This window comes from Calidris pugnax, unplaced genomic scaffold (assembly GCF_001431845.1).
Source record: "Calidris pugnax isolate Ruff unplaced genomic scaffold, ASM143184v1 scaffold211, whole genome shotgun sequence".
NCBI classification, from domain to species: Eukaryota; Metazoa; Chordata; class Aves; order Charadriiformes; family Scolopacidae; genus Calidris; species Calidris pugnax.
Window position 1 is genome coordinate 2118243 of NW_015091083.1, and position 24952 is coordinate 2143194.

General features: G+C 41.8%; 2 protein-coding genes across 3 annotated transcripts in view; both read right to left on the reverse strand.

The window, feature by feature from the left end:
- CCDC88C (coiled-coil domain containing 88C) overlaps window positions 1–5543 on the reverse strand; it is a 114074-nt gene extending 108531 nt beyond the window's left edge. The window contains exons 1-2 of the mRNA XM_014957471.1: window positions 5212–5543; window positions 5019–5119 (exon numbers count right to left, since the gene is read on the reverse strand). Coding sequence (XP_014812957.1) covers window positions 5019–5119; window positions 5212–5271 — 161 coding nt within the window. The 5' untranslated portion in view covers window positions 5272–5543. The remainder of the gene's footprint in view (window positions 1–5018; window positions 5120–5211) is intronic.
- Window positions 5544–15106: 9563 nt separating this feature from the next.
- Window positions 15107–24952, reverse strand: part of PPP4R3A (protein phosphatase 4 regulatory subunit 3A) — a 47859-nt gene continuing 38013 nt past the window's right edge. For both annotated transcript variants that reach the window (XM_014957473.1, XM_014957474.1), the window contains 4 exons: window positions 23257–23399; window positions 20510–20700; window positions 19763–19989; window positions 15107–16389 (listed from right to left, as the gene is read on the reverse strand). In XM_014957473.1, the coding sequence (XP_014812959.1) occupies window positions 16276–16389; window positions 19763–19989; window positions 20510–20700; window positions 23257–23399 (675 nt within the window). In that variant the 3' untranslated portion in view covers window positions 15107–16275. The remainder of the gene's footprint in view (window positions 16390–19762; window positions 19990–20509; window positions 20701–23256; window positions 23400–24952) is intronic.

A 24952-nucleotide genomic window follows, 5' to 3' on the forward strand; every position in this document is an offset into this window, starting at 1 on the left:
ACACACATTTCTACCCTCAAGAAGGCAGAGCTTCTGGTACAACACTCTGCACGTTATAGCTTGGTTGGTGAAACTTGTTTATGAAGAATTTCACAGAAAGAAACCCTTTACAAGCATCATATTTAAAATTAAAAAGAGATTCTTTTGCAACACTAACCAGGTAACCCAAACATTGAGACAGGAATTTGTATCTGAAAAATCCCTGAACACAACTTCAGTGGGACACGTTTTCAGTCCTTTGATGTTTGGTCTTTCCCTTGCATGCAAATATAATGAAAAGTGCAATTCTCTTTTTTTAAAAACCACCTACTCCTCAAGATCAAAAAAGTTATCTAAGTAAGACTGAAGCAGCATGACTGAGGTGTGCCTAAGCAACTTTGGAAACCAGTAAAAAAAACACCCAAGCAAAATAAAGAGAAAGCAAGCCTCAAACCTTACTATATACCCAAACATTTTAAAGAAGTCCTCCAGTTTGTACACCTTCATGACTTTTACAAGAGCACAGAGGAACTAAAGGGCCAAGAGACAGAGATCAAGTGACCCGTTGAGCAGGCGTAGGGCCAGTGGCACAAGTACTTGAAGATGCAACCCCTTAAGCCACCGATTAATAAAAGTAACAACAAAAAAAATAATATTCATTTTTAAAATACAAAATGACAATCCCATTTGAGCAATTTCTGACAAGCAATTTTGATGAGTAAGGGGCCCGAGGGTTATGAGCCACCAGAAGGAGCTGGCTGTGCCCAGCATCCCACAGCTCTTTGCTCTGCGGGTAACTCACTAACTGGAAATACACCACTCCTGGACCAGACTAACTCTGCCTTCCTCTAATGTGAAGTGGGATGAAGCCGCTGAAGGCTGGAAGGGTTTCTAAACTGCCTGGAAAATGGTAGAAAAATGAACGTTTAAATAAGATTTTAAATTAAACAGATGTGTATCTTCAACCTTCCGGTATTTGTGCCATTTGCTACAAACCACAAGAAGTGGGCACTCACGACATGGCTGTTCCTGTCACGTGGAATAACTTAGAGATGACAGATTGATAGTACCACAAACCATGACAGCTGCAATTTAAATCGAAAAATCTACTATTGTGCATTTTTACTATGTGTTTTTAACACAAGTGGTTTTATCAGATGTATTCCTAACAAAATATTCAGCAACCAGGAACGCGTAACAGAAAACCATCAATTGGAAAAATTAGAACAAGTCGATATGAAAACACTTACATGTTTGCACGCCTGCATGTGTAAGCCCCCACATCATTTCCCACATAAAACTTCCTACAACAGGGTAAACATTTGCTTAGGCTTGCAGGTAGCCTTATGCCACAGCTGCAACCATAACACTGAAGGCAGCCGATGCAGTGTCACCACGTGCTAGTTTCATACCAGGAAGTGACACACTGCCATCTGAACAAAGTTCTTCAAAAATTGTCCACAGAGAAACCCATTAACCTGATGCACGTAAATGCACCAGAAACACAGAAGCTCAGGAGACAGCAGCTCCACTTTGAAGATTAACAAGCATTTTTGCATTCAGCCAGTACTGCAAATCTGCAAAAATCAACGTGCCCTTCACGCATGATCAGGCTGGGGCACACACTTGGAGAGAGCACAGGAAAAGGAAACCACTCATTTATAGCAAAATGACTTGAAAAAAAAAAAGATTTGTCCTCTTTTAAAATGGAAGTGGGAAAATCAAACGCTGCTGTCTGCCTCTTCCTATTAGATTTAACTGGCTAAGCAGCTAGGCACCACTGTTGAGAAATAAGCAATCCCCAACTCTCTTTTAAAAAGGTTCTTTGTGAGGGATCTGCAGCAAAGGGATCACCAGCAGAGCCCAAGAGCCAGTCGTCTACTTGACCACTTTGTGGCCAGAATCTGCCTAAGCCTTGGCCGGGTCCCCTTTCTCTGCCCTTGCACGGTGGCTATGGTTGGTGTGCCCGAGCAAACCACATTTTATTGAGGGCTAGCGTTCCTGCGAGCTGCTCGTTCCTGCTGAGGATGGAGTGAAGGCACAGCCCTGTCTTCCCCTCCTGTCACGCAGCCAGGAAAAGAGATAGGTGTCACGAATCTCTCTGGTGACACAGCTGCCTCGCCGATAGGAGCCCACCTCCTAAAAACCGTTGACACCACAAACGCCAAGCAGTTGGGATCTTCTCCACCCACTCCAAGTCGCCAGACAGCTTTTTGGACAAAATCCAACCTCTTACAACAGAAACTAGAGGCTGACTGAACCTGCACAGCCCGCTCACGCCTCAAACAGCTAAAGCCTTCCTTTCACTCAGCAGTCTCCACTCAACAGGTATATCTGGATTTCTTCACAGATCCACCTGTCTTTTGGCCGTAGATTAAACTTAAAATCTGCTTAGCTGCAGGACAAAAATGTTTTATTTTTTTAATAGTGAAATTCCCAATTTGTCTTTTGAAATCTTCCCCGATAGAAACCTGTTGATGTGCAGCAAAGTGCCACATCACACCCGGTGTTCAGATGCAAGCTCATGTGCCTGTGCTAATTCATGTTCCAATAAGCAGGCAAGCAGGATATTTAAGCTAAAAAACTACAGAGAAAGTAACACCCAAGTGAGCAGACAGCTACCCACATCGAGAGCCCAGCTCTTTCACCCTCCTGCCCCCCAGCTCTCTGCATGCATGTGCCTGCATCTGCACTTTCAGGCAATCAACACTATCACAGCACGGCACGTGGAATTCTAGCAGATTTATCAAAGGTCTTCATTAATGCCATTTTAACAGGAAAAAAAAAAAAAAATTTTAAGCTAAGCACCAAAAGTCCTCTTCAGAGACTTGGAGGAAAAAAAAAAAAGAAAAAAGTGATGAGCAAGCATTTTAAAAAACACATTTATTTTTCTATTCTGAAAGCTTTGTGGAGCAGAAACATGCCTTGCAAGGCTTTCCTGATTTACAGGCAAGCAGTAATTGCACTGCAATTTCTAAAGGTTAAGTCAGGAAAAAGTGAAGGTCATAGACAGCACCTCTGCTGAGCGCCTTGCTGGGTTATTATCCGTAAGTACAACTGCAATCCTTCACAAGTTAAAAAATTTTGGGTTTTTGGTAGAAAGCTCTTAGCTTCTAGCTCCTCAGACACCATTAGAAGCACTGCCAAAGCTGCCTAAAAAGAGGGGGGAAAAAAAAGCCCTGATTGTGTATGATGGGACAGTTTCCTACTCGACATGGCTTATGCTTCCCCCACTTACACTTTCTGCAACACTGCAGGCAGGGATATCTTCTTTTTGGAAAAAAACCAAACATTTTCCTGACTGCTGAGGGCAAGTAAACATGCCAGGGCATTTCTCACAAATACATGATACCTGACAAAACACCAGCTAGTGTCATTGCGCTCGGTCAGTCTCTGTGCTCATCTTCCTTATTCCAATGAGATCTTGCCATTCACTCCTTTAACAATTTTACCTCTCCTTAGACATATTTCAGTGGCCAACTACAAAATATTTCAGTTTGCATACACTGCCTGACAAAGCGCTTCTAAAATACATCACTCATAAGAATGCCACAGTCATTCAAAAGCCACATAACTTGAGCCAATTTAATAACAAAATTCAGGAGTGACTAAGTATTGTGAGTTTTTCTTATTTTGAAATAATAAGATTCTTTCACATGTTAGATAACAGTGATAGTTTAGTCAGTTAACCCTGCAGCAAACTCAACTGCTGCTGTTTCTTTACAGCTTGGTTGGTCATCTCTGTGCCAAACACAAAGGTCATAAATCAAAAGCCAATTTCCCACATCTTGGAAAAGTACAAGTCTCAATCTGAACGCTCATGCTCAAGGCTCTAATTTGCAGAAAGATTTCTTTTTAAAGTGTAATTACTCCTTGGGAAGTGCTAGAAATTGTTCTCTTTATATCAGGTTTCCATCCCAGCTAACATTTCACAGCACTTTGTTATCCCCAGGTGGGCTGATTGATCTGGGTTCTCTCCCAAACCATGAATCCTCACCAGCTTCTCTTAAGTTCCAGTTCACAATGTTAGTAACATCAAAGCAGAAGATTAATTTGATTACTTTTTCAGATGGAGCAGCCAGGTACCAGGAGATAACAAAACTTGCCAACTTGAGTGGGTGGGGCATGGGTTGTCAGACTTTCTAAAGTAACTTTTCAAGAATTTCACTTAAAGATACTAATAGGAGCTCTTTGTTTAAGTGCTTGGACTTGGCCTAACATTACAAATCACTGGTCAAGCTTCAACTAGATTTAAGTCACTTGAAAGTTTCCTCCCCTGAAAGTTAAATGCATCTCCCTACAAATTCTTCATCAGACACATTTCAGAATATTTAAAAGCAAATGGAGAGATGCGATGAAACAGTCAGGATCTACAGGCAGCAGGCCATCGACAGGAAAGGATGTGGTTAAAAAAAATGTGCATGTTTCATCAACAATTCACTTCAATGTTAAGGTATTTTCAGCGTTTGCTCTTTTAATCTATTTTTAAGTTTCCTCAAGACAAACCCTTATAGCACTGCCCGAGAGAGCACAGAAGTTGGGTGTTGTTTTAACAGCAAAGTTTACATGAGAATGTAGATACACTTCAGCTGAAGTCTTCCCAGTAAAGTTTCATATGATAAAGTACTTTCATTTCCTTATTTGTACTGCCTTCCTCTAAAGCCTATTTAAACAAAATAACTGTTTAGAGAAAAAAACAAAAAAAAACCCCACATACAGTCCTACCCCCCCCTAAAAAATAACCTAGAAAAAAGTTAAAGTCGATTTTATAGAAGTTGATGAGTTTGGGTCTCTCCTCACTCCCCCGCTGTTTTTTGTTAATTCAAATAGTAACTAAAAGGAAAAGAGGCGGAGGGGCTGCTCGGGGCCTGTCCCGGTCCCTCCGGCCACACGCCGCGGACCCGTCCCCAGCGGAGCCGCTGCCGTGACCGACCGGGAGCGACCGGCGGCACCGCCCGAGGGGGCGGCCGCCTCCCCGCTGCCCCGGGGGGCCGAGGCGACACCCCCACCCCCGCCTCCTCCCCCGGGACCCCACTCACATCTGCAGCATGATTTTGTTCAGGACGACGCCATCCACCAGCTCCATGTAGACGCCGAGGCTGTCCTCCTCCCCGCTCCCCAGGGCCCCGAAGGTCTTCACCTGCCGGGAGAGGGAAGGACAGCGGGGTTGGGGGAGGGAGGGATGGCGGCCGCACACCCCCCTCCTCCTCCTCAGCTCCCCTGCCCACTCACCCAGGTCACCAAGGGGCTCCTCAGGAAGAGCTCCAGCAGCTCCGAGACGGTCACGTCCATGGTGGCGGCGGCGGGAGGAGGAGGAGGAGGAGGAGGAGAAGGAGGAGGCGGCGGGGCTGGCTCACTCGGGAGACAAAGGCGCGGAGCCCATGGTCCGCCGCCCCGCTGCCCGCCGGGCGCTGCCTACAGGGCAAACAATGCGCGGCCCATCGCTCCCCCGCCACGGGGCGGGGGGGGAGACGCCGCCACCACCGCCGTCCCTCCTGCCGGCAGCAACAGGCCGGGCTCAGCCCCGCGGGCGGGAGAGCCCCCCGAGCCCCGCCGCCAGGCTCCGGCCGCTCAGCCCGGCTCCGCCCGCGGTACCTGCACCCGGCGCGCGCCCTCGCCCCGGCGGTGGGACCCGGACAGGCGGCAGCGCCGTGACGGGCGCGGCCCGTCGCCAATGAGAAGCGAGGAGAGGGTGGGCGCCTGCCAATGGGCGGCGATTCGGGGCGGCCGCGGGGGCGGGACGAGCTGAGGAGCCGGGGGCCACCGGCCCGGCCCGTCGCGCCTCCGCCTCAAGGCTGGTGAGGGGGGCACCGGCGGCTGCCCGCCCTCTGTGGCCCCGGGAGGTAGGGGCGGCCCGCTCCGCCCCGGTCCCGTTGGTAAGCGGGGGGGATGCGGGACCCCGCGGCTCAGGGGCCGGTTCGTAGCCGCGTTGCCGGGAGCTGTGAGGCGCCGTGCCCTCCTCCGCCGCGGAGCAGCGCGGGTGCGGGACGGCAACGCGCGGAGGGGAGTTTCTGCTGGGGAAAAAGAAACCAAACCCATCAGGAAGCTGCCCGAAAAGCGGGGCAGGAACGGCGCTTTGGGGGATGCGCCGGCAGCGCCAAACCCCGCCGAGGAAAACTTGAGGCGAACGGGAGGCGCAACCTGTTACACGCGCCCTTTGAAAATGGAGGGCGAGGAGGTGCCAACGGGGCTCCGCGGCGCCGGTTCCCCGGTACCGTGCGGGCTCGGGTGGTGCCGAGGCGATGCTGTAATGCCCGAAGGGGTGGTGAATAACCCGAGCGTGCCTTGCTCTCCTGCGGGGGCAGAACCTGTTGTACCCCCACCCCAGGTAGTCCGGATGCCTACTGCTTTTATCTCAGATTTTGAGGAAATAAACTCATACAATCACGCGTGGCGTTACACAGCCAGGTGTGGGTTCGCTACCGTCCCGTTCCGTAGTTTGCTCTGTTTTTCACAGACGCAGTCTCCATCTCTGGGATTTATCAGCCTTTGCATCAGCCGCGTCTTAATAAGCATTTTGCTTATTTCTTGTTTGATCGCACCGAACTCGCTAAATGTATTTTTGGATCTTACACAGTCACGCAAACCGTATCTGAAATCCTGCTTATTATTAACCACAGACCCCTATTTTGGAGAAGGGAGGTGTTCATACGTCTGTTTGCAGTTGCTGTGTCGGCGGAGGGAGGGACATCTGTTGTTTTGCCCCCGGGACCTGAGCAGTTTGCGAAAGTAGCCCAAGCCTCAAGCTGCGGATTTGCATTTGGATGGATCCCATTATTACACGGGAATGGCCCTAAATTACCTGGACACCGTGCTATTTCAGGCATGCCATTTATTTTTGATTCTCAAACCCGTCGACCGAGGAATGGTAACTCCTGGACCTGCCCCATGTGAGCTGCCGTTTGTTTACAAGCCAGCGCAGCTGTTTCTCTCTTAAGTTTATCGAGGGGATGTACCAGGAGGGTGCAAATAGTTAAATTAACCTTTTATTGCGGGAGTCACGTAGTCTAAGCGTTTCTGAACCTAGAAAGAAGGAAGGACTGCAAGGAAGCCATCTGTCATAGCTGGAAGGAGAAAAGGGTATGCTTTTGAGCATACAGCTCATGCTCAGGTATGGGGGGAAAAAGAAGAACGGTTTATAGTTTTTCAGCACCTCAGAGAGACAGACTGTTATAATTTTAACTTCTTGAAGCCTTGTGATCTCCTGTTTTGTCAACAGATTTAATTAAATAAAAATTTAAAGCTGTTACTGCAGCACTTACAACAGAAGATGGTGTGTTAATGAATAGAAGAAAAAGAAAACCAACGTAATGCTATTTGAAAAACGTATAATCCCCTTCAGAGAAGACAGAATTACAAATGCAAGGATATGTTCCTGCTTTTCACAGCTTGGCTGCCACTGGTCTGTAGGAGCACACCTCTACCAGCTCCTGAGGCGAAGCACCAGTTGCAGGGTCGGATGGAGGGGTTGCCGGTGGTGAGAGAGTTGGAGGGGAGGGTTCATCACGGGGCACAGTTACAAAAAACCAAACTCCTTACCCAGGAAATCTTGCGGGGGATGCTACTGGGTGCCACACGCACGTTATTCAAGAGCACTGCGTGTGTCACAGAAAATATTTGGCCACTAGTACTAGTAGCAGGACGGGAGAGGGGAGGGTACAGGGTCGGGGTTGGGGTTCAAGATGGGGATGGGGACAGGGATGAGGACAGGATTGGGGAGGAGATTGGGGACAGCGTCGGGGATGGGGACGGTGTCGCGGTCGCCCCAGCGGCGGGCGGTCCCGGGCTCCCTCTGGCGGCGGCGGCCGGTAGCGCAGGCGGCGCGTCCCGCCGGGGCCGGGCGTGGGAGCGGGGCCGGGGGCTGAGACCTCACCTCTGGTGCTGAAAGCGAAACGCCCCCAGGAAATAACGGGTTTCTTGTTTTGAAGAACGGCACCGCTGATGCACTGTGTCACATGTCGGTAAACTCCTCCAGCACGAGTGACAAGGGGGAATCACAGCGTGGCGAGGGTCTACAGCCCCCAGCTGAAGGGCTGAAAGACTGAAACGTGCTGAGAAAAGCCTGAGTCTTCTAAAGCCCCTGGGTCTGACTGCTCTCCCGGGCTGCACACTTGAACCTGGCTCACCAAAGGCACTGCGTGTCATAGAATCATAGAACGGTTTGGGTTGGAAGGGACCTTGAAGATCATCCAGTTCCAACCCCCCTGCCATGGGCAGGGACACCTCCCACCAGACCACGTTGCCCAGAGCCCCATCCAGCCTGGCCCTGAACACCTCCAGGGATGGGGCATCCACAGCTTCTCTGGGCAACCTGTTCCAGTGTCTCACCACCCTCACAGTAAAGAATTTCTTCCTAATATCTAATCTAAATCTCCCCTCTTCCAATTTAAAACCATTACCCCTTGTCCTGTCACTACGCTTCCTGACAAAGAGTCCCTCTCCAGCTCCAGCTATTACACCCCCAAACTGCCTATATGGGGTTTTTTCACCTTGGTAATTCTGTGTGATACCTGTCAGGCCCAGCTAGGTGCTTCCTCTGTGTTCTCTCCAAACTGTCACAGCATTTACAATACAAAATTCTATTTACCCACCTTGTGTTTCACCAAAGACAAAGCTTGTAAAACCTCACCTACCTACTACAGGTCAGGTTCTCACTGCTGGTGGTACCTGAAGCTGCCACCCTCCCACAGCAGACAAAATAAAAAAAAAAATTAAAAAATGCCTGTGAATATGTCCAAGAAAATAAAATAAAAGCCTGTGAACATGTCCAAGAAAGTTCAGACACGTACATGCAATTGCATTTGAAAATCATGCTTCTTACAGTAAAGAAATGATGAAAATTTGTAGTATTTAATTTTAATGTGATTTGCAAGAACTGTCTTTTCATACTATTTGCACATGGTCAGCTTTTAACTAAAAACATAATTATCAAAGAAGTAAGAAGCAGCAGAACAATTTAAAACATAGAAAAGTACACGTAACTGGAGACACCAGGGTGTTTAATGCCTCCGTTACCATCGTGTGTGTTTCTAAAGCACCCTTCACAGCCACAAAGCACTCGGACTCTCAGCAACACAGAACCCAGAAGGAAATTTCTGAGCTCCAGCATTTCCAAATGCTCCTTTAGGCCGACTGTAAATGGCATGACTCACCTCCCCCAGCCTGTCCCCTAGCAACGGCTACAACCATCAACAAAGCTCCGCCATTCAACCCCTGTCTGAAGCCTAAGTTGCTGAGGGATGGGAATAACAGAATTTACAGGGTTACAATAAAAGAGTTAAACTCATGGTAATCAGGAAAGGGCTTTTTCTCCTCCTTGGCTTCAGACTGTCGTTAAGCAGCTTTCTTGTAAATATGACTCTACTGTTCATCAACCAACTTCTCAGCTATGAAGGAAGTTTCCTTTCAATAGACTCTGGAGCTGTAAACAACGGGTGCTGGGACAAAAAAGAAGGTGGCCAGAAGGTAGTTTTGCTCCTCCCAATACCCGATCCTGAAATGCTGTTTTCAGTATCGTTTGGACAAAGGTGGTAAAGAAACTGCGTTAGAGCAATTTGAATGAAAGTAAAAAGAAACAAAACTGTACATGCTACCAAAACACAAACTAAACCACCAAAGTATTTGCTTACATGCCTTAGATTGATCCGAATGTGGGGGGGATGCTGGTGATTTACAGGGTCTCTGGGGCTGGTATCCAAAAGAAAACATTCAGAGAGAAATTCCCAGAAAACCTGGCATTAACCTTGGATACAGGGCGGGATGTTCATCCAACGCTGAAATTTCAGCCAGCTGAGTAAGGTCCTGACATAATACAGAATCTAAAGTACAAGGAGAGAGTGTTTGGGCAGAACTCTGAGTCCACAAAAGATAAATACAGAGTCAAATACACGAGGCAAACCATAAAGTTAATACTGATGAAAAGATACGGGGAGAAGAGGAAAGATCAGCCACAGTTTATAGCTCCTTGCATGAGCTTGAAAGCAAGGGCAGAGCACTGCATCCCAGGCAAACACAGAAACGATGGCACAGCCTCCTTGATCTGAACCTTTCGGAGAAGCAACAAGTGCAGCAGCAGAGGAAAAAGAAAAGTGAAAGAGGAGAGAACAAATTCATTTAAGCAGGACTCGTAAGGTGCTAGACAGAAAGGCTGGTGGTGCTGATCTCAAGCGGTGAGCTCGGGTACAGGAGTGTGGGAACTCCCTGTCCAGCCAATCAGGAAAGATGCCATTTGAAGCAGTGGCCCAGGGGGAAAGGTGTCTTGTAGGTCTTAAAGAGGCACGATAGGGCCTGGTCTGTTGAGAAGATGATTGCTGAAAAGGCAAGGATCAAAATAATTGTGTAAAGGCTTGGGGATGTTATCCAAAAGCTTGGGTTGTTGTCAAGGCACAGAACATAACCGAGGCAGGTGACTGCCATGTACGTTCCTCAGTTCCTCTCTCTTGGGCAGGAGGTAAAAGAGGACCTACACCAGCAGCGTTAACTGGGAATCAGAAGATGAGTAGAAGAACGAATAGGACCTCTCTGGGGACTGTTACTGGCCCTTCTAAAGCAAAAAAGGGGAGTATAGAAAGAACTAAAATGTATCAAATGAAACATCTTTTGATTATGTTGAAGATGTAATACTGATGATTTGAAAATATTTTTAATCACCAATATCAATTCCTAAGAAAATTTGAAAGATGCTTTTTAAAGAGCACACACATATGAAAGCTTCTGAAAACAAACACTTGTATTACTCTATTATTAGCTTTGGTACTTAGTTCTCCTGCCCATGAAAAACAAACATTTACATTGGCCACAGTCCTCACCGTGCACCGTTACAAACAGGACAACAGGTGGAACCTCTTGAGCACCCAACGAGCTGACCTTCAGATTTCCCTCTTGCTGGGTTTGGTGAATGAGCTTTCTGTATTCAGAAATACACATAGACGATTTTTTTTCATTTTGAGTCTAAACTGAAACACGTGAAGAGCTGTGCTCTGTTGTTGGTTTTAATCAGCTGTTATTTTCTTCAATAAGAAGAATCTTATCCCGACTGCTGGCAGCAGAGGAACTCACTTCCGGTTTGGAGGAATCATGGATGTGGGGGAGCCATGGGAAGGAAACAAGCTTTTTTTCAATGTAAGATGGATCTAACAACATTTTCACATGTGTAAAGGTAGAAGCAGACTGCAAAACATGTTTCTAAAACAAAGTTTCTCCCAAATGTTCAGTGTTGTTAGCACAAGCTGTTGTTGTTAGCAGACTTCTGTAAATCAGTTCATCAGGAGCTGCTTCCAATTACCTCCACATCCCTAGTCACAACATTGATCAAATCCTGCTGAATGGTGAGATTAACAAATTGCACATCCCCAGTCACAGCTTCCTCCAGGGATCCTCCACTACTCAACGCCAATTCAGTGGCAGAGGGAAGGTACAATCGTGCCGCCTCTGGCCTCACCAGGAGGCTGGAAGACTCTGCTGAACTCTCCAAGCAAACAGCATCAATCTCCCACCTGAACCACCACAGCTGTCAGAAGGCCACCTGAGATCAGCAGGTTTAAAATAAAAACATCTAAAACGTAAAGACTAGCCTCGTCTGAAAATGCATGAGTGTAATTAAGGGCTCTGGTATGCACGCACCAGAAGCAATGCTAACGAACGGTGACAGACACAACCACCGAACCCTCTCAGGTGGGCAGCCCATACACAGCATCGTTACACATCTAATTTAAAGTTGCTTACAAGCGGAGTATCAAAATCAATGTTATTCAGCCCAAATCATCCCCAGTCTGTATTACAGATGCACATTTTGTGAGCACAAGTCCACCCCATGAGGAGTAATTTCCAGGTCTCAACATAAACCACAAACAGTGGTTCCCATGGAGCCGTTTCAGAGAAGTTCTGAGACAGACAGACACCTCTGGGAGGTGCAACATGCACAGCCAGGCTACTGGCATGTAAGGTCTGAATTCACCGTAAATCAGTAGCTATTTCAATCATTTGCCAGTAGCATTCTACCTTTTTTTTTTCTTTTTAATATTACCCACTGCCTTATATGTTATTTTTACACTGATCATAAATACAATTGGCATAGAGAAGGCTGCCTCCCCTTTTCATTTTTTAGATTGCCTTTTTTCCTGCAGTCCACAGGGTTTCATTTCAGCTTTGAAGAGTTTCATTAATTTCAATTTGTATAAAATTAACCCCCACGAGTTTTACAGGCTCCAAGGAACGCGGTTGCAACTAGAGCAATATTAAATGTAGACAGAAGCTCACCAGCCACCGATGAAAATCCAGTAAGATATGCCTCCCTCCCATGAATAACAGACTTTAACTTCTGGCTACAGCTGAAGGCAGGCGTTACAAACCCTTCCACAGAAGGTTCTGCTGCACCTGCAGCATGCCCACATGCCCTGCCTCCTTCGTGGGCTGAACTATAAGCTGTCTATACCTTCATTTCTTCTGGATTCTAAAAAGAGTGAGCAGTAGGAGCAAGTGGAGAACACACACAGGGACAACTTACCTTGAAAAACTTCTGTTGTTGGCAATTTCTAGTTGAGTGCTTGCCCTGTTCCGCACGTACGCTGGGGGTGAGCCCAGGCAGTGACCCATCTGGTCTCTTGCTTTCACAGCTTACCTGGAATGGGTCTCGATACCCTCAAGGCAGGGGGATGGCAGCACTGCTCTAGCACAGACAGCATTGCTCCAGGGTGACTCTGCAGCTGGTCAGGTGGTTGATAAAGGTAAGGCTGACCATCCATGGCCACTCTGCAGATGCCAGGAAACATCATTTAGCAAGGCAACCAACATAACTTGCGCCGGGTTGAAAGGTAGCTAATTCCCAGTAGCAATATGAGAACAGATTCTTGATCAGTTATCTAATTAAACAGTTTCTGAAATTTGCAGAGATGTAAAAATACAGCCAAACCCGATCTGAACAGTGTCAGCCTCGGTATGTTACAAGGATTGGTCCTACTTGACGCTTAATTCCTTGAGAACATGATGTCTCCCCTGGATGGTCCATGAGAGACAAGTGAGCAGCCCCATCTCGTTTACCAAGAAGACATATTACAGACAGGCACATTTCATAGCCAACTTGTTGTTAGGTACACCAGATCCTTCTGCCCTCATCATATAGGAGATCTGTTTTTCGGTGACGTGCGCTGTTACCTGGAAACAGCTGTCCTCAGTGCCCAGTGGAAGAAAACCTGGAGACTCCGTGGAATTACTTAGGTTAGCGTAAGGATGTGCTTCCTTGGGGGGACAGGTACCCCAGTGAAGCCAGGCTCAAAGCTGGGAACATCAGACTAACCAGCACCAAGCCTTTCAACCACCGAAGGCACAGAGGGGCCTGCACAGATGATTTCAGTCTGTTGTTATCTTGCCTGTACCATACTTCAGGGTTTACCCTGTAAACCCTATTTAAGGATACAGTTAAAATGTAATTAAGATGATCGACCCGCATTTAGTACAATATACACACAGCTCTCTTGGGATGTGGACAAATGGTATTAAAACTATGAATAAAGAAAAACATCGGTCCAAAGAAAGATCTAGAACAGAACACTGTTCTGTAACATCGTTTTTTACCGCCTCTTACCTTGGACCCTTTTTTAATTTTATATCCATTGCTCCTCCCAACCCCACAATTTCCTTTTTTTCCTGAAATATTTTTCAAGATTTCCATGAATACAGAAGTGAAAGTCACTGGGCAAGAGCATACCCGCCCCTGTCCCCAACTCACCTACTTCCTGGCTATTTCTGACTTCCATAAATGTGTCATCTAAGCATAGCCATGTCCTGTCAGGCCACAAGCATTGGAAGCCTGGGAAGATAACTAACCATCTAACTCCAAGTGAGCATTGGAAAATGTGCAGCTTAATATTTCACCAGTCCTCTAGAGCTTCACAGAAATATAAAAAGTTCAAAAATGTTCCTACTTCCATTATTATTTTGACCGAACTTAAGGATAGTATTTCTTCTGTTAAATGTGATGCTTCAAGTACTTCAAGTAAAAAATCTAAGATTCTTACAAGTATTATGAAAGTCTCTGAAAGTTTAGAAGACAGCAGCATCGAACACCACAAGATCAAGCACTCAATAGCTCAAGGATCATAAAAAACATCAAGAAAAAATGTTTCTTTGACCAATGTGGAAGAATGACTTCCTCAGATACTGCCTGGAGGACATGAAAACCATTATATGGATAAATTTTGAGAGCTTTATGCTCAAGGGAAGTCTGACAGATTGGAAAAGATTTAAATTCTGGCTAATTAAGAAAACCTGCAAAATTACAGATTTCCTTGTCGTGATGTCTGCTCTGACACCGAAGTTGCAAAAATCAGATTTCAGACAGGTTTCTGAGACAGGAAGGGGACTCCCACTCTGCAGCAGAGGACCGTACCTGGTGTTGCAGTGACTTGAGTGCTCAACTCTTGCTCTCTGTGTCAAACGTTTTGCTGAGAACTGCCCCGTCACAGACATTTCAAGCACACTGTAAAATCTTAACCGTGGAAACTGATTTCAAATGAACTTTTTGAGGAAAAGATGGCTAATTATTTTTCTCTTAAGCACACTCTAATTTAAATGTGAAATAACTAGTGCATATTAATAAAATCTCAGCACAAAACCTTTGCCATTTGCAGTTAGCTGAGGATCTGCCATGCAACCAACAATTTTCAGAAACAAAGGGTGTGATCACGTACGATCCAGCCTCAAATTTTCACTTCTCTTATTTCTACTTTTAAGTGATACATTCATGTGTAATATCACAACTATTGCAACATCGGAGCACTGAATATCCAAAAGGGAATCAACTCTAGAAAATATATGTAAGAAGGGTCCCTTGTTTGCAAAGGAACTGAATAAACTCCCCTTCACAGGAAGCACTGCAAAAGCAAAAAAGAAGCAGGATATAACATTTAGTTTCAAATTAGTAACTAATATTATTTAGTTTTTGGAAAAAGGGGAAAGAATGTAGTCATTGAGTTAGACCCATAATTTAATTGCTGTTTTTCAATCGAGTATTAGAATAAATTTCAAAAGATGGTATGAGGTAAAGAGTTTATTCTACAACCATCTTCGATTCACCAAAACTGGTATTCCAAAGAGAATCAGAGATTTTAAAAACATACCACTAATGCCGTTTTCCTTCAGCTTTAATTATTTTTTATTTATTTTTATAAGTCAAATGAGTCAATATACTGGTATTCCTAAATCATCCATCTTGCATTTTGATGAGTTAGTCTACCATCATTGTTCTCAGTTACGAATTTCAAAGTCTCTTTGGAATACTAATTTCATATTTATAGGCTTCTCTTTTTTGATTTCACCCTATTTCCCTGAATTTTTTCTCAAGACAGTTGCCGATGTAAAATTTAATATAAAATATTTAGTCACAAAATAGTATTGCTTTTATGCACATTGTGGTACGGTTATTTTTTTTTCCAATATAAACTATACCATCTTCCATAAAATCCTGAACATATTAAGAACTGCGAACAAAATTACACGGGGTGAAACAGGTACCAGCACAACAGTGAGATTATATTACATCAAAAAATTTTAATGGTCCCAAATATATACTCAACAACTAAGCATACACTCAGGGGGGGCAAAAAAAAATTATGACACAAAAGTGACCACATCTAGAATTCCACTCAATCTTTAATCAAGAAGGGACAAACAAATCCCCCACCTCCAAAAAAAAATTCTGCAGTTTAAAGGGCAAAGGGAACAGATTAAAAAAAAAAAAAAAAAAGAGGAAACTTTATATTCGGCCCTCCCCATAGAGGTTTTTAAAACCTGTTGTAGCTTGACTAAAATGTTCAGAATGTACGATTTCGAAGGCAGGTCTCTTTTATCCAAAGAAACTGCTGGCATTCTTAACTAGTGAAGAATTATGGCAAAACCCGCCTTTTCTTCAGAAGTCTCATTCATACATGGTCCAAGAAAGCGTATTCTGATTGTAGCAACTGACCAGCCAATCCAGAGTTCCACGAACAAAACTCCTGCCCTGTTGGCTTTTTTTTTTTTAATTTTTGTTTTCTTTTGCTTTATTTTTTTCCATTTCCTTCCCTGAGAAAAGGGCAACATGTGGTCCAAGCTGGAGAGCCCAAAGGCTTAAGTCTTTCCCCTAAACGAAATCTTTCCCATTCTTCTGCTCCTTTGAATTGGCACTTGATTGGCAGAAATCTGTTTGTATAGGTTGGTCTGTGTCACACACAGTAATTCACAAAAGATCACTGCTGGGTTTGTTTTATTTTCGGAAAAAATATCCTTCCCCCAACTGGTCATGTTCTTCAGCAGTTGCCATTATGATGAATCAAGCTTTGCTTTCTTTGACAAAGGTAAAGTTTCCTCCTTATCTTCATCTTCATCATCCTCTTCATCATCATCAGGATAATCTACAAGCCCAACGAGGCCTCCCTACAAAACCAGACACAATTACTATAATTAAACAATGTTTGCACATTGATACTTTACGTTTGTATTGGAAAATTATGTTTGCACAAATATTACCATAAACATACTGATTCATGAAGTTTTGAATAAAATGAAGCAGAACAAAAATAAATCCTTCAGTATGAATGAAAATGACATTGTCTGAAAAATGTCTGAATTAATAAATCCAAACTGGATAGAGATAATTCCAGTTGAAATTTAAGAAAAACAAAGAATCTACAGGTCTATTTGTAAAGATGTACTTTTTTTTTTTTTTACTGAACATAGCTGACTGCAGCGACAGGCAATCTGGAAGCACTACAGAAACAAATACAGAATATCCTGAAATCGGAATTTTTGACTTAGAGTAATTTTAGAACGCTGTCTTCACAAAAGCTAGTTTAAATGTGTAGTAACAAATAATGTTTTGTATAATGTAATTGTATGAGCTTACAATTTGAACTAATTGGCAACTGATAATGCAAGTGTGCTTAGTAATATTTATAACTCCCTTGTATTGCAAACAACTACAAATTTTAAGATTAGGCAGCTCTGGACCCATGAAGAAGTCGCATAACTTCAAAAAATTCCTCTAACTACACAGTACTTTGCAATTTTTGAAGCTTATTCAGCATTTGACTGTAATGGCTGTCACTCAAAGATCATATTACTTATTCAGGTGTCTAATGACAGGCATCCAAACCACAAAATTTCAGCCAACAGTATACCAAAATACAACTTGATAAACAATTACACATTCTGTAAAATCACAAACACTGAGTATACTACACATGAAATAACACGTTCAGATAATTACTGAAAAACCTGATTTCAACACTGTTTCTAGTTTGCAACTGTGCCACATTTATAAACAGTACACATTTATAAACAGTATACATAAGCTACCTTCTTTCAGTTACAGAATCTGTAACCAAAACTGTAACTTCTTTCAGTTACACTCAAAGAAGGCAGCTTATGCCTGAATTTGCAAATGGTTTTTCAGCGCACTGCATATTCAGTGTAACTGGAACATTTTTCTTTTGCCACAACGACTTGAAATTTTGGAGCCACTACTGAGTGCAATATGCTCCACTTGTACAGACTCCGCTTCAGATTCAAGGAATTATACTGTCTGGGAGAGAACAAGCCTCCAGCAGAAATTCCAAATAGACCGAACTAAATCCCAAGCCAATTCCACCCATTTTAAAAGCACTTGACTTACTGTATTTTTTTAAATAAATGAAATAAATCTGCTTCCCTTTCCTCCACAGAAGGATTTAGAGGAAGCATCACTTAGTTCTTCCACCAGCCAAACCCTGCCCATTCAGGTGTTTTCAACAGAAGGTAATCCAAACACAAACTCTTAAGCTACATTCAACTACACGAAAGAAAAAAAATCCTAAACCCCCAACTGTCTTCACTAGAAGTTAGGTGAACAAGCAGTTATGATGGCATTAAAAAATAAGAATGAATCAGAGTTATTGTGGGGTTACCTGACCTTTCAGAAATGAAAACACTTGTTATGAAAGTAAATTCTTGTTACCCAAACTACACTGTACCAACACTACCTTATCTGTCCCCAGCGCCGAGAAAACACCAGTCACTCTACTTCCATGACTGGATTTAAATAGAGTTTTAGCCAAAAACCTGATCAAATCCAACAGCGTCCTAAAATGTATTTAAAAATGCTGGGTTTGGATATTCAGTGCAAGTTATACTGTTTTAAATCGGCTTTCTTTGTCTACTGTGATATGTTCCAACCCAAAACTATATGTTGTTTCAAAAGATAAAAGTAATGCTGAGATATTAAAAACTGTTTATGTTTTGGCTTACAGTAACCACCTCAGCGCCGAGAAAACACCAGTCACTCTACTTCCATGACTGGATTTAAATAGAGTTTTAGCCAAAAACCTGATCAAATCCAACAGCGTCCTAAAATGTATTTAAAAATGCTGGGTTTGGATATTCAGTGCAAGTTATACTGTTTTAAATCGGCTTTCTTTGTCTACTTTGATATGTTCCAACCCAAAACTATATGTTGTTTCAAAAGATAAAAGTAATGCTGAGATATTAAAAACTGTTTATGTTTTGGCTTACAGTAACCACCTCTCCATAATGTGATTTATTTCTCTCACACATACCAGTTACATAATTCTGAACAATATTAAAAATAGTAAGATGCAAGTTATACTGTTTTAAATCGGCTTTCTTTGTCTACTTTGATATGTTCCAACCCAAAACTATATGTTGTTTCAAAAGATAAAAGTAATGCTGAGATATTAAAAACTGTTTATGTTTTGGCTTACAGTAACCACCTCTCCATAATGTGATTTATTTCTCTCACACATACCAGTTACATAATTCTGAACAATATTAAAAATAGTAAGAGTAGAAATTCTCAATGGGTGGGGGTAGTGGGACATTGTGGAGTCAGGCAAAATTTGGCAGTGTTTCCAAAGTATTTCTATATTTCTACCTGCCAAATGGCCCTCTGTAATTTAACAAAGTGTTGTCTGTATTTCACAGTAAAGTTCGCTGCAAGCAGCAGATAGTCGAATGCTTCATACTTTAAAGAGTCTGGGCATTAAAAAAGCTTTTTTTTCTTCTTTTTAGAATCACGATTCTATGATTCTTTTTATATACATATCAGATCTCCTTAAAAATGCTAAAAAGGACAAAAGGTATACACAAACCAGATAGTCCATTACTGCCTGACGTAGTAAAAGTAATGAGATATTAAAAATTGTTTATGTTTTGGCTTACAGTAACCACCTCTCCATAATACAATTTATTTCTCTCACACATACCAGTTATATAATTCTGAACAATATTAAAAATAGTAAGAGTAGAAATTCTCAATAGGTGGGGGTAGTGGGACATTGTGGAGTCAGGCAAAATTTGGCAGTGTTTCCAAAGTATTTCTATATTTCTACCTGCCAAATGGCCCTCTGTAATTTAACAAAGTGTTGTCTGTATTTCACAGTAAAGTTCGCTGCAAGCAGCAGATAGTCGAATGCTTCATACTTTAAAGAGTCTGGGCATTAAAAAAAAGCTTTTTTTTCTTCTTTTTAGAATCACGATTCTATGATTCTTTTTATATACATATCAGATCTCCTTAAAAATGCTAAAAAGGACAAAAAGTATACACAAACCGGATAGTCCATTACTGCCTGACATGTAGGAATTCATGCAAACTCGAGAGAAACGCTAAAGCAAATTCTTAGTCTGTAACAATGGTATACACAAACCAGATAGTCCATTACTGCCTGACGTAGGAATTCACGCAAACTTGAGAGAGACGCTAAAGCAAATTCTTAGTCTGTAACAATGAAGTCAATCCATGTCCACTCAAAATTACCTTAGTTGTAACAGATGCCATCTGAGATGTGCTTTTAGAAACCGATCCTGGAGACCCCGGGGACCCTGGGGATCCGGGAGACCCGGGGGATCCAGGCAGATTACTTGCAGATGACTGGCTGGTAAGGTTAGATTTTGTACCGCTGGAAAAGGAAAGCTTGAAACTTGGGCTCTGACGACCTGAAAGGTTAGTTTTCAGAAGAACTTCCTTTTCTTCACTCTCTTTTACTGGAGAGAAAAAATAAACACAAAAAAAATCCCAAAGTAAAGCAGTATTATTGAGCAAAACATTTAATTACAAATCTTTTCACTGTGTGGGAAAAGGCTTCATACTTTACGTACAACTTGGTAAAGTGAGTCGTCATAAACCCTTTCTTCATACTACGACACTACCTAGCAGGTGTGCTCACTGGCAAGGAATGAACACTTTTTTTTCTGCCAATGATATCACCTGAATATATACATTGAAAATTTTGAATGATAAACCTGAATAAAACACAGGAAAACTTGTCTATCAGCTAAGATTGACATTCAAATGCTTTAAGAAATCATCAATGCTATTTTGTATCATTACACTTTTACAGACAAGAAAACTTGTTTTGAAGGGGTGGTCTATTAGCTTGCTGTCACAGTTTTAAAACCTAAGAACTTTTGAAAAATACATGCAAATCCTTCATTGCAGTAGGATTAAAGAATAAAAGTTATGCTTCTGCATAAGCCACATGGTATTCTTCTTCTCATCACTTACATTTTTTCCTTTCCATGAATTTACTGATTGGGTCCATAATATCTTCATCATTTTTAGTTTTGTCAGAAGGGGGCACCACCGCCTCTCCATCTTCCATATCGTCTTCATCGGTGTTAAACCACATCTCCTCCTCATCCTCCAGGGTTCTTGCATCCCTTCTGTATCTATGATTTCTCAAAATGGAGCGCATGCTGCAGAACAGTAAGTTTTAAAACTTTTGATTCAAAAAGCAACTGACATTAATAATAAAACTTCTGCTTGACATTTACATTAAGAGTTTACACCTACAAATATTGTAGAGCAATAAAAATGAGCAAATCATTCTGTAATGCAAATCTTTGTATTTTCCATGCAAATACAACTTAAAAATTTTCTTTATAAAGCCTCAGCTCTGCTAATAGCACATTCAGACTACTCTATCTGTCCAAAATTCTGTAGCTTACAAACAGCACTATTAAAAGTAATTCTAATAAATGTCACTGAAGTGTTGCATTCACTTGGTTTAACAGTTTGCACTGGTAAATAAAATGTTGTGTAACAAAGAATTTAGAAACTACAGACTTTTTTTTTCTGAAAATAGTTTATAACTTGTCAGAATTTGGGGTCCAATGTGTTAAAGAAAAGAAAACCCAACCCAAAATCTAACTTAAATATGTCTCTGCTTTAAAATAGATACATAAAAAAGCTATCTCTTTCTGCCACATCCACCTGTTACAATTTTTTGTCAGTGTCAGTATTTTCCATTCCTCAGGGCCTTGGCTACTTTTCCCTCCGCATTTGATCTACTATTAGTGTTGGTCTATCTCAACTCCACCTTCCTTTCCTTTTTTCTCACAGAAGCAGTACTATGGCCTTGGAGGAGCAGGACAGTGATGTGCACCCTGAAGAACAGGGGGAGAAGTGGGAGAGAGGTTGCAAACACTCTTTTCACTGCTTGGTGTTGATTCTAACAGTCAATTTCCACTAAAAGCATGAAACCCTTGACAAATTTTCTGTAGCACTGAATTTACTGGCCACAATGTAAGTTTGAAAGTTAGTATTTTTCATAAAGCCTCTGTTACTGGCATCAAAATGTTAATAATACAGTCTGAGCTTATTGTATTTAGAGAAAAGGTCTTGCACTACTGACTACAGAAAAAAGCCAGGAGGGAAAAACTGGGAATTTACAAGGTATAAGAACACTGAATGTACTTTTAAAAATAAATCTAATTCTGAATAATTTGCTTGCCAACGCTATCATCTGGATCTATACAGACTGCATCATTCTATATTGCATTTACATTCAAGTTCTGATAATAGTGCAAAACTACTACTCAAGTGGCATCCTTCCGAATACTTTTGTGGCCCATGTCAGCAACATTTCTGGCCACATTCTTTACTGAACTATTCTTTGGTAAAATGCGTAAGGAGCTCCTTGTTATTTTTGCATTTTATTATTTCTGGGTATTCACTTAAAAAATTACATGCTTTGTGCCAGGGCTTGTGCAGACACTATATAACATATAGGAAGAAGATAAAAACAGGGCTGGTTGAGCTACAGACCCCTTGAAGCTATCATTTTGTCGGATAAACCCATGTGACCCAACTATACACAATCACTTAGCTCAATTTAAGCCAGAAAAGGGCTGATGTTGTACTTCCTATACTGGCTGGACATTACTGAAGGAAGTGGCTGGGTGTTCTTCCCAACACACACATTAATCGTAAGCTTGAGTTTCGCAGCTGTTTTAAGTGATAACCTTAGTCTTCACAAGCCAAATAGTAACAGCGCTCACCTGTAAAACACTAGTACTGAAACTGCAGATCCCACACATACTCTTGAAAGTGTTTCAACATTTTAGAACTCTCATTTTAATCATACAAGTCTCAAATTTATATATTGATTAAGAAATTTTGTGGCAGGAAATAACTTAAAAGTTTGAAATTTCAAGATGTCCTAGCGTGACTAATCAGGATTAATTTTTGAATATGTTTTCAAAGTAATTCAAGACAGCAGAACAAGACCAGATCATGCTAACAATTCTTAAGAGTAACTCATCTATTCACAAAGGCATTATTTGAATGAAACTACACATAAAGTAATACCAAATACAAAAAAATACATTTAATAAAAAGTCCTAAACTTCCCATTTTTATACACCCTAACCTTTCAACTTTGGGTAACTGTGTACTAAGGAAGGGAACTTTTGCTCTGGCAAACAGGAGGCGTGTTACATCAGACTGTTTTTTACTCCAGCAAATCTAACAGTGACAAAAAAGTATCTTCTAAAAATTTCTTTGTATATTCTACTTCTCAATAATTTCGTTAGTGCTTATCTACATATCTACACCCACAACTAACTAAAATAAAAGGAAATCCGATGTGCAATTCCAAAGGAAAAATCCACCGAATGGTAATTCACTGAAGAACCATTCAAATCAAACAGTAGGAATCTGTTATTTAAGCAAATGAACTTCAGATACTCAAAGGCTTCCAGCCTCATTACAATAATGTATCTAAGTTTAAGATATGACAACGTAGCGTTATTATTGGGGTCCAGCAACTACTATGTTAGCTGAAAAATGATCAAGAGTTCAAAGCAACACATCTGAAAATAACACTATTGATCAAGTAAATTCAACAACACTCGAAATGCAAGCAGGAATCTAAACTACTTACATTTCCACTATCATACTACAACCCACCAATATTCCCAAAACAGAATTAAAGCATTGATATATTAGTAAGAGCATTTAGTGTATTTTACCTGTCAAGTTTTGGATTATCTTGTCTTTCCCTTTGTTGCTCAAATCGTAGTTTCAGTCCTTTGAATGTCTGCACGTAATCTACATCTTCCAGTGCCTTCCAGTAATTTTCAATTACATGCGCTGTTAATGATTTTATATCTTCCTATAGAAATGAACAAACATAAAGTGACTTATTTTCATTCAAATGCACTTAATTAATATAATATAAAAAGTAACTCAAATGAAACTATTTTTAAACATTCAATAGGAAGCATCATATTAATTAGCTTATGCAAAAATGAGGATGATGCATACAAGTGTACTTGAAAATCTAGAGATTCTAATATTTGATTAGCAAAATAGGTGTAATAGCAGCAATTTTCTAGCAATATCCCCTTCAAAACACATGAACAGAACCTAAAACCCTGACAGAAAACGATGCCAAAACCAATTCTAAAGGTCTTTCCCACCATAACTTATAAATATTTTCAGATTGGTAGATTAACTGATACCCGTTTTAATCAGTCAATTAAAAATATGTTTATGATATACAGACTCTGCACTCATATTGTTTCTTTCCTCACTGCAAATAAATTACTTACGTAAAAATAATTATTCAATGCATTTATTTAGGATGAGAACAAGGGAGCTATTTTTCATGAGAAACTAATATCAAGTTTTTCCTTTGTGGCCACGTAGTGCTGGTCAAGGTCCCTTACAAAAAACCTCCCAACTGTTCTGCTATTTCAGCTCGGTGTTGGGGCTGCCCAAAGCCCCTCTAGACAGCTGAGATGAGCACAGGTTTGTACACTGCAGCAGGAAAACTGCTCCAGTGCATTGCTAGGCTTTCTAACCACTGCACAGCCCCTGGAATATTGCAGAATAAACACCTGAATTACCATCTACTAAAGACAAGCAAAGCAACCTAAATCCTAATAATACACTGATTATTTTTCTTTCCAGTTATGTGTTTAAAGGTCACCTCTTATGAATGGTGATACATCAGTAAGAATCAAAGCACGCTTTTATTGTTTTTAATTTTCTCTCTGGATGAAAGAAAAATTGAAAAAAAGGTATTTACAGATACCAAGTATTCTGGAAATGCAACCTGGGTATCTATGTGAAAAGGATAAGAAAATAAAAGATGATTGATTTCCCCATCACATGAACTGTAGAAAGAACACCCAATCTCACAGAGTACTGAAAGACCACAGCACAGAAGTCAGGGCCACCTACGTGGATTAACTTTTTTAATAGCTTCAAAACCATTTTTAAATCAACTCTTCCATGATGACCAGCTGATCTCAGTCTTGAATTATGTTGAGTCCCAACTCAAGGAGGAAAGAGGTCATGAGCACAGAAGATTTCAAGAGCTGACAAAGCCCTTTTTTTCCTCACCCACTTACTCCTCCAAGGCTGCCTGCACCCTAGCTTGGCCCCACTTACACATTTAGAGTCTGTACAGCATCTTGTCAGGATCTGGATGCAAACAACAGTGAGGAAACAGTACTGTGCAGACAGCCAAAATGGCATGAATATTTTAAGAAATTCCCTCTGGAAGGAACTTTGTAGCGCTCCATTAATATCATCAAGAAAGACTGATATCTCTTCTTCATGTTTCCATATTCTGTTGAATTGACGTTACAGAGCACAGCTAAATTTGATTTTTTTGTAGCAGTAGTTTCAAATTACATTCCTGTCGTAACAAGCCCGTCC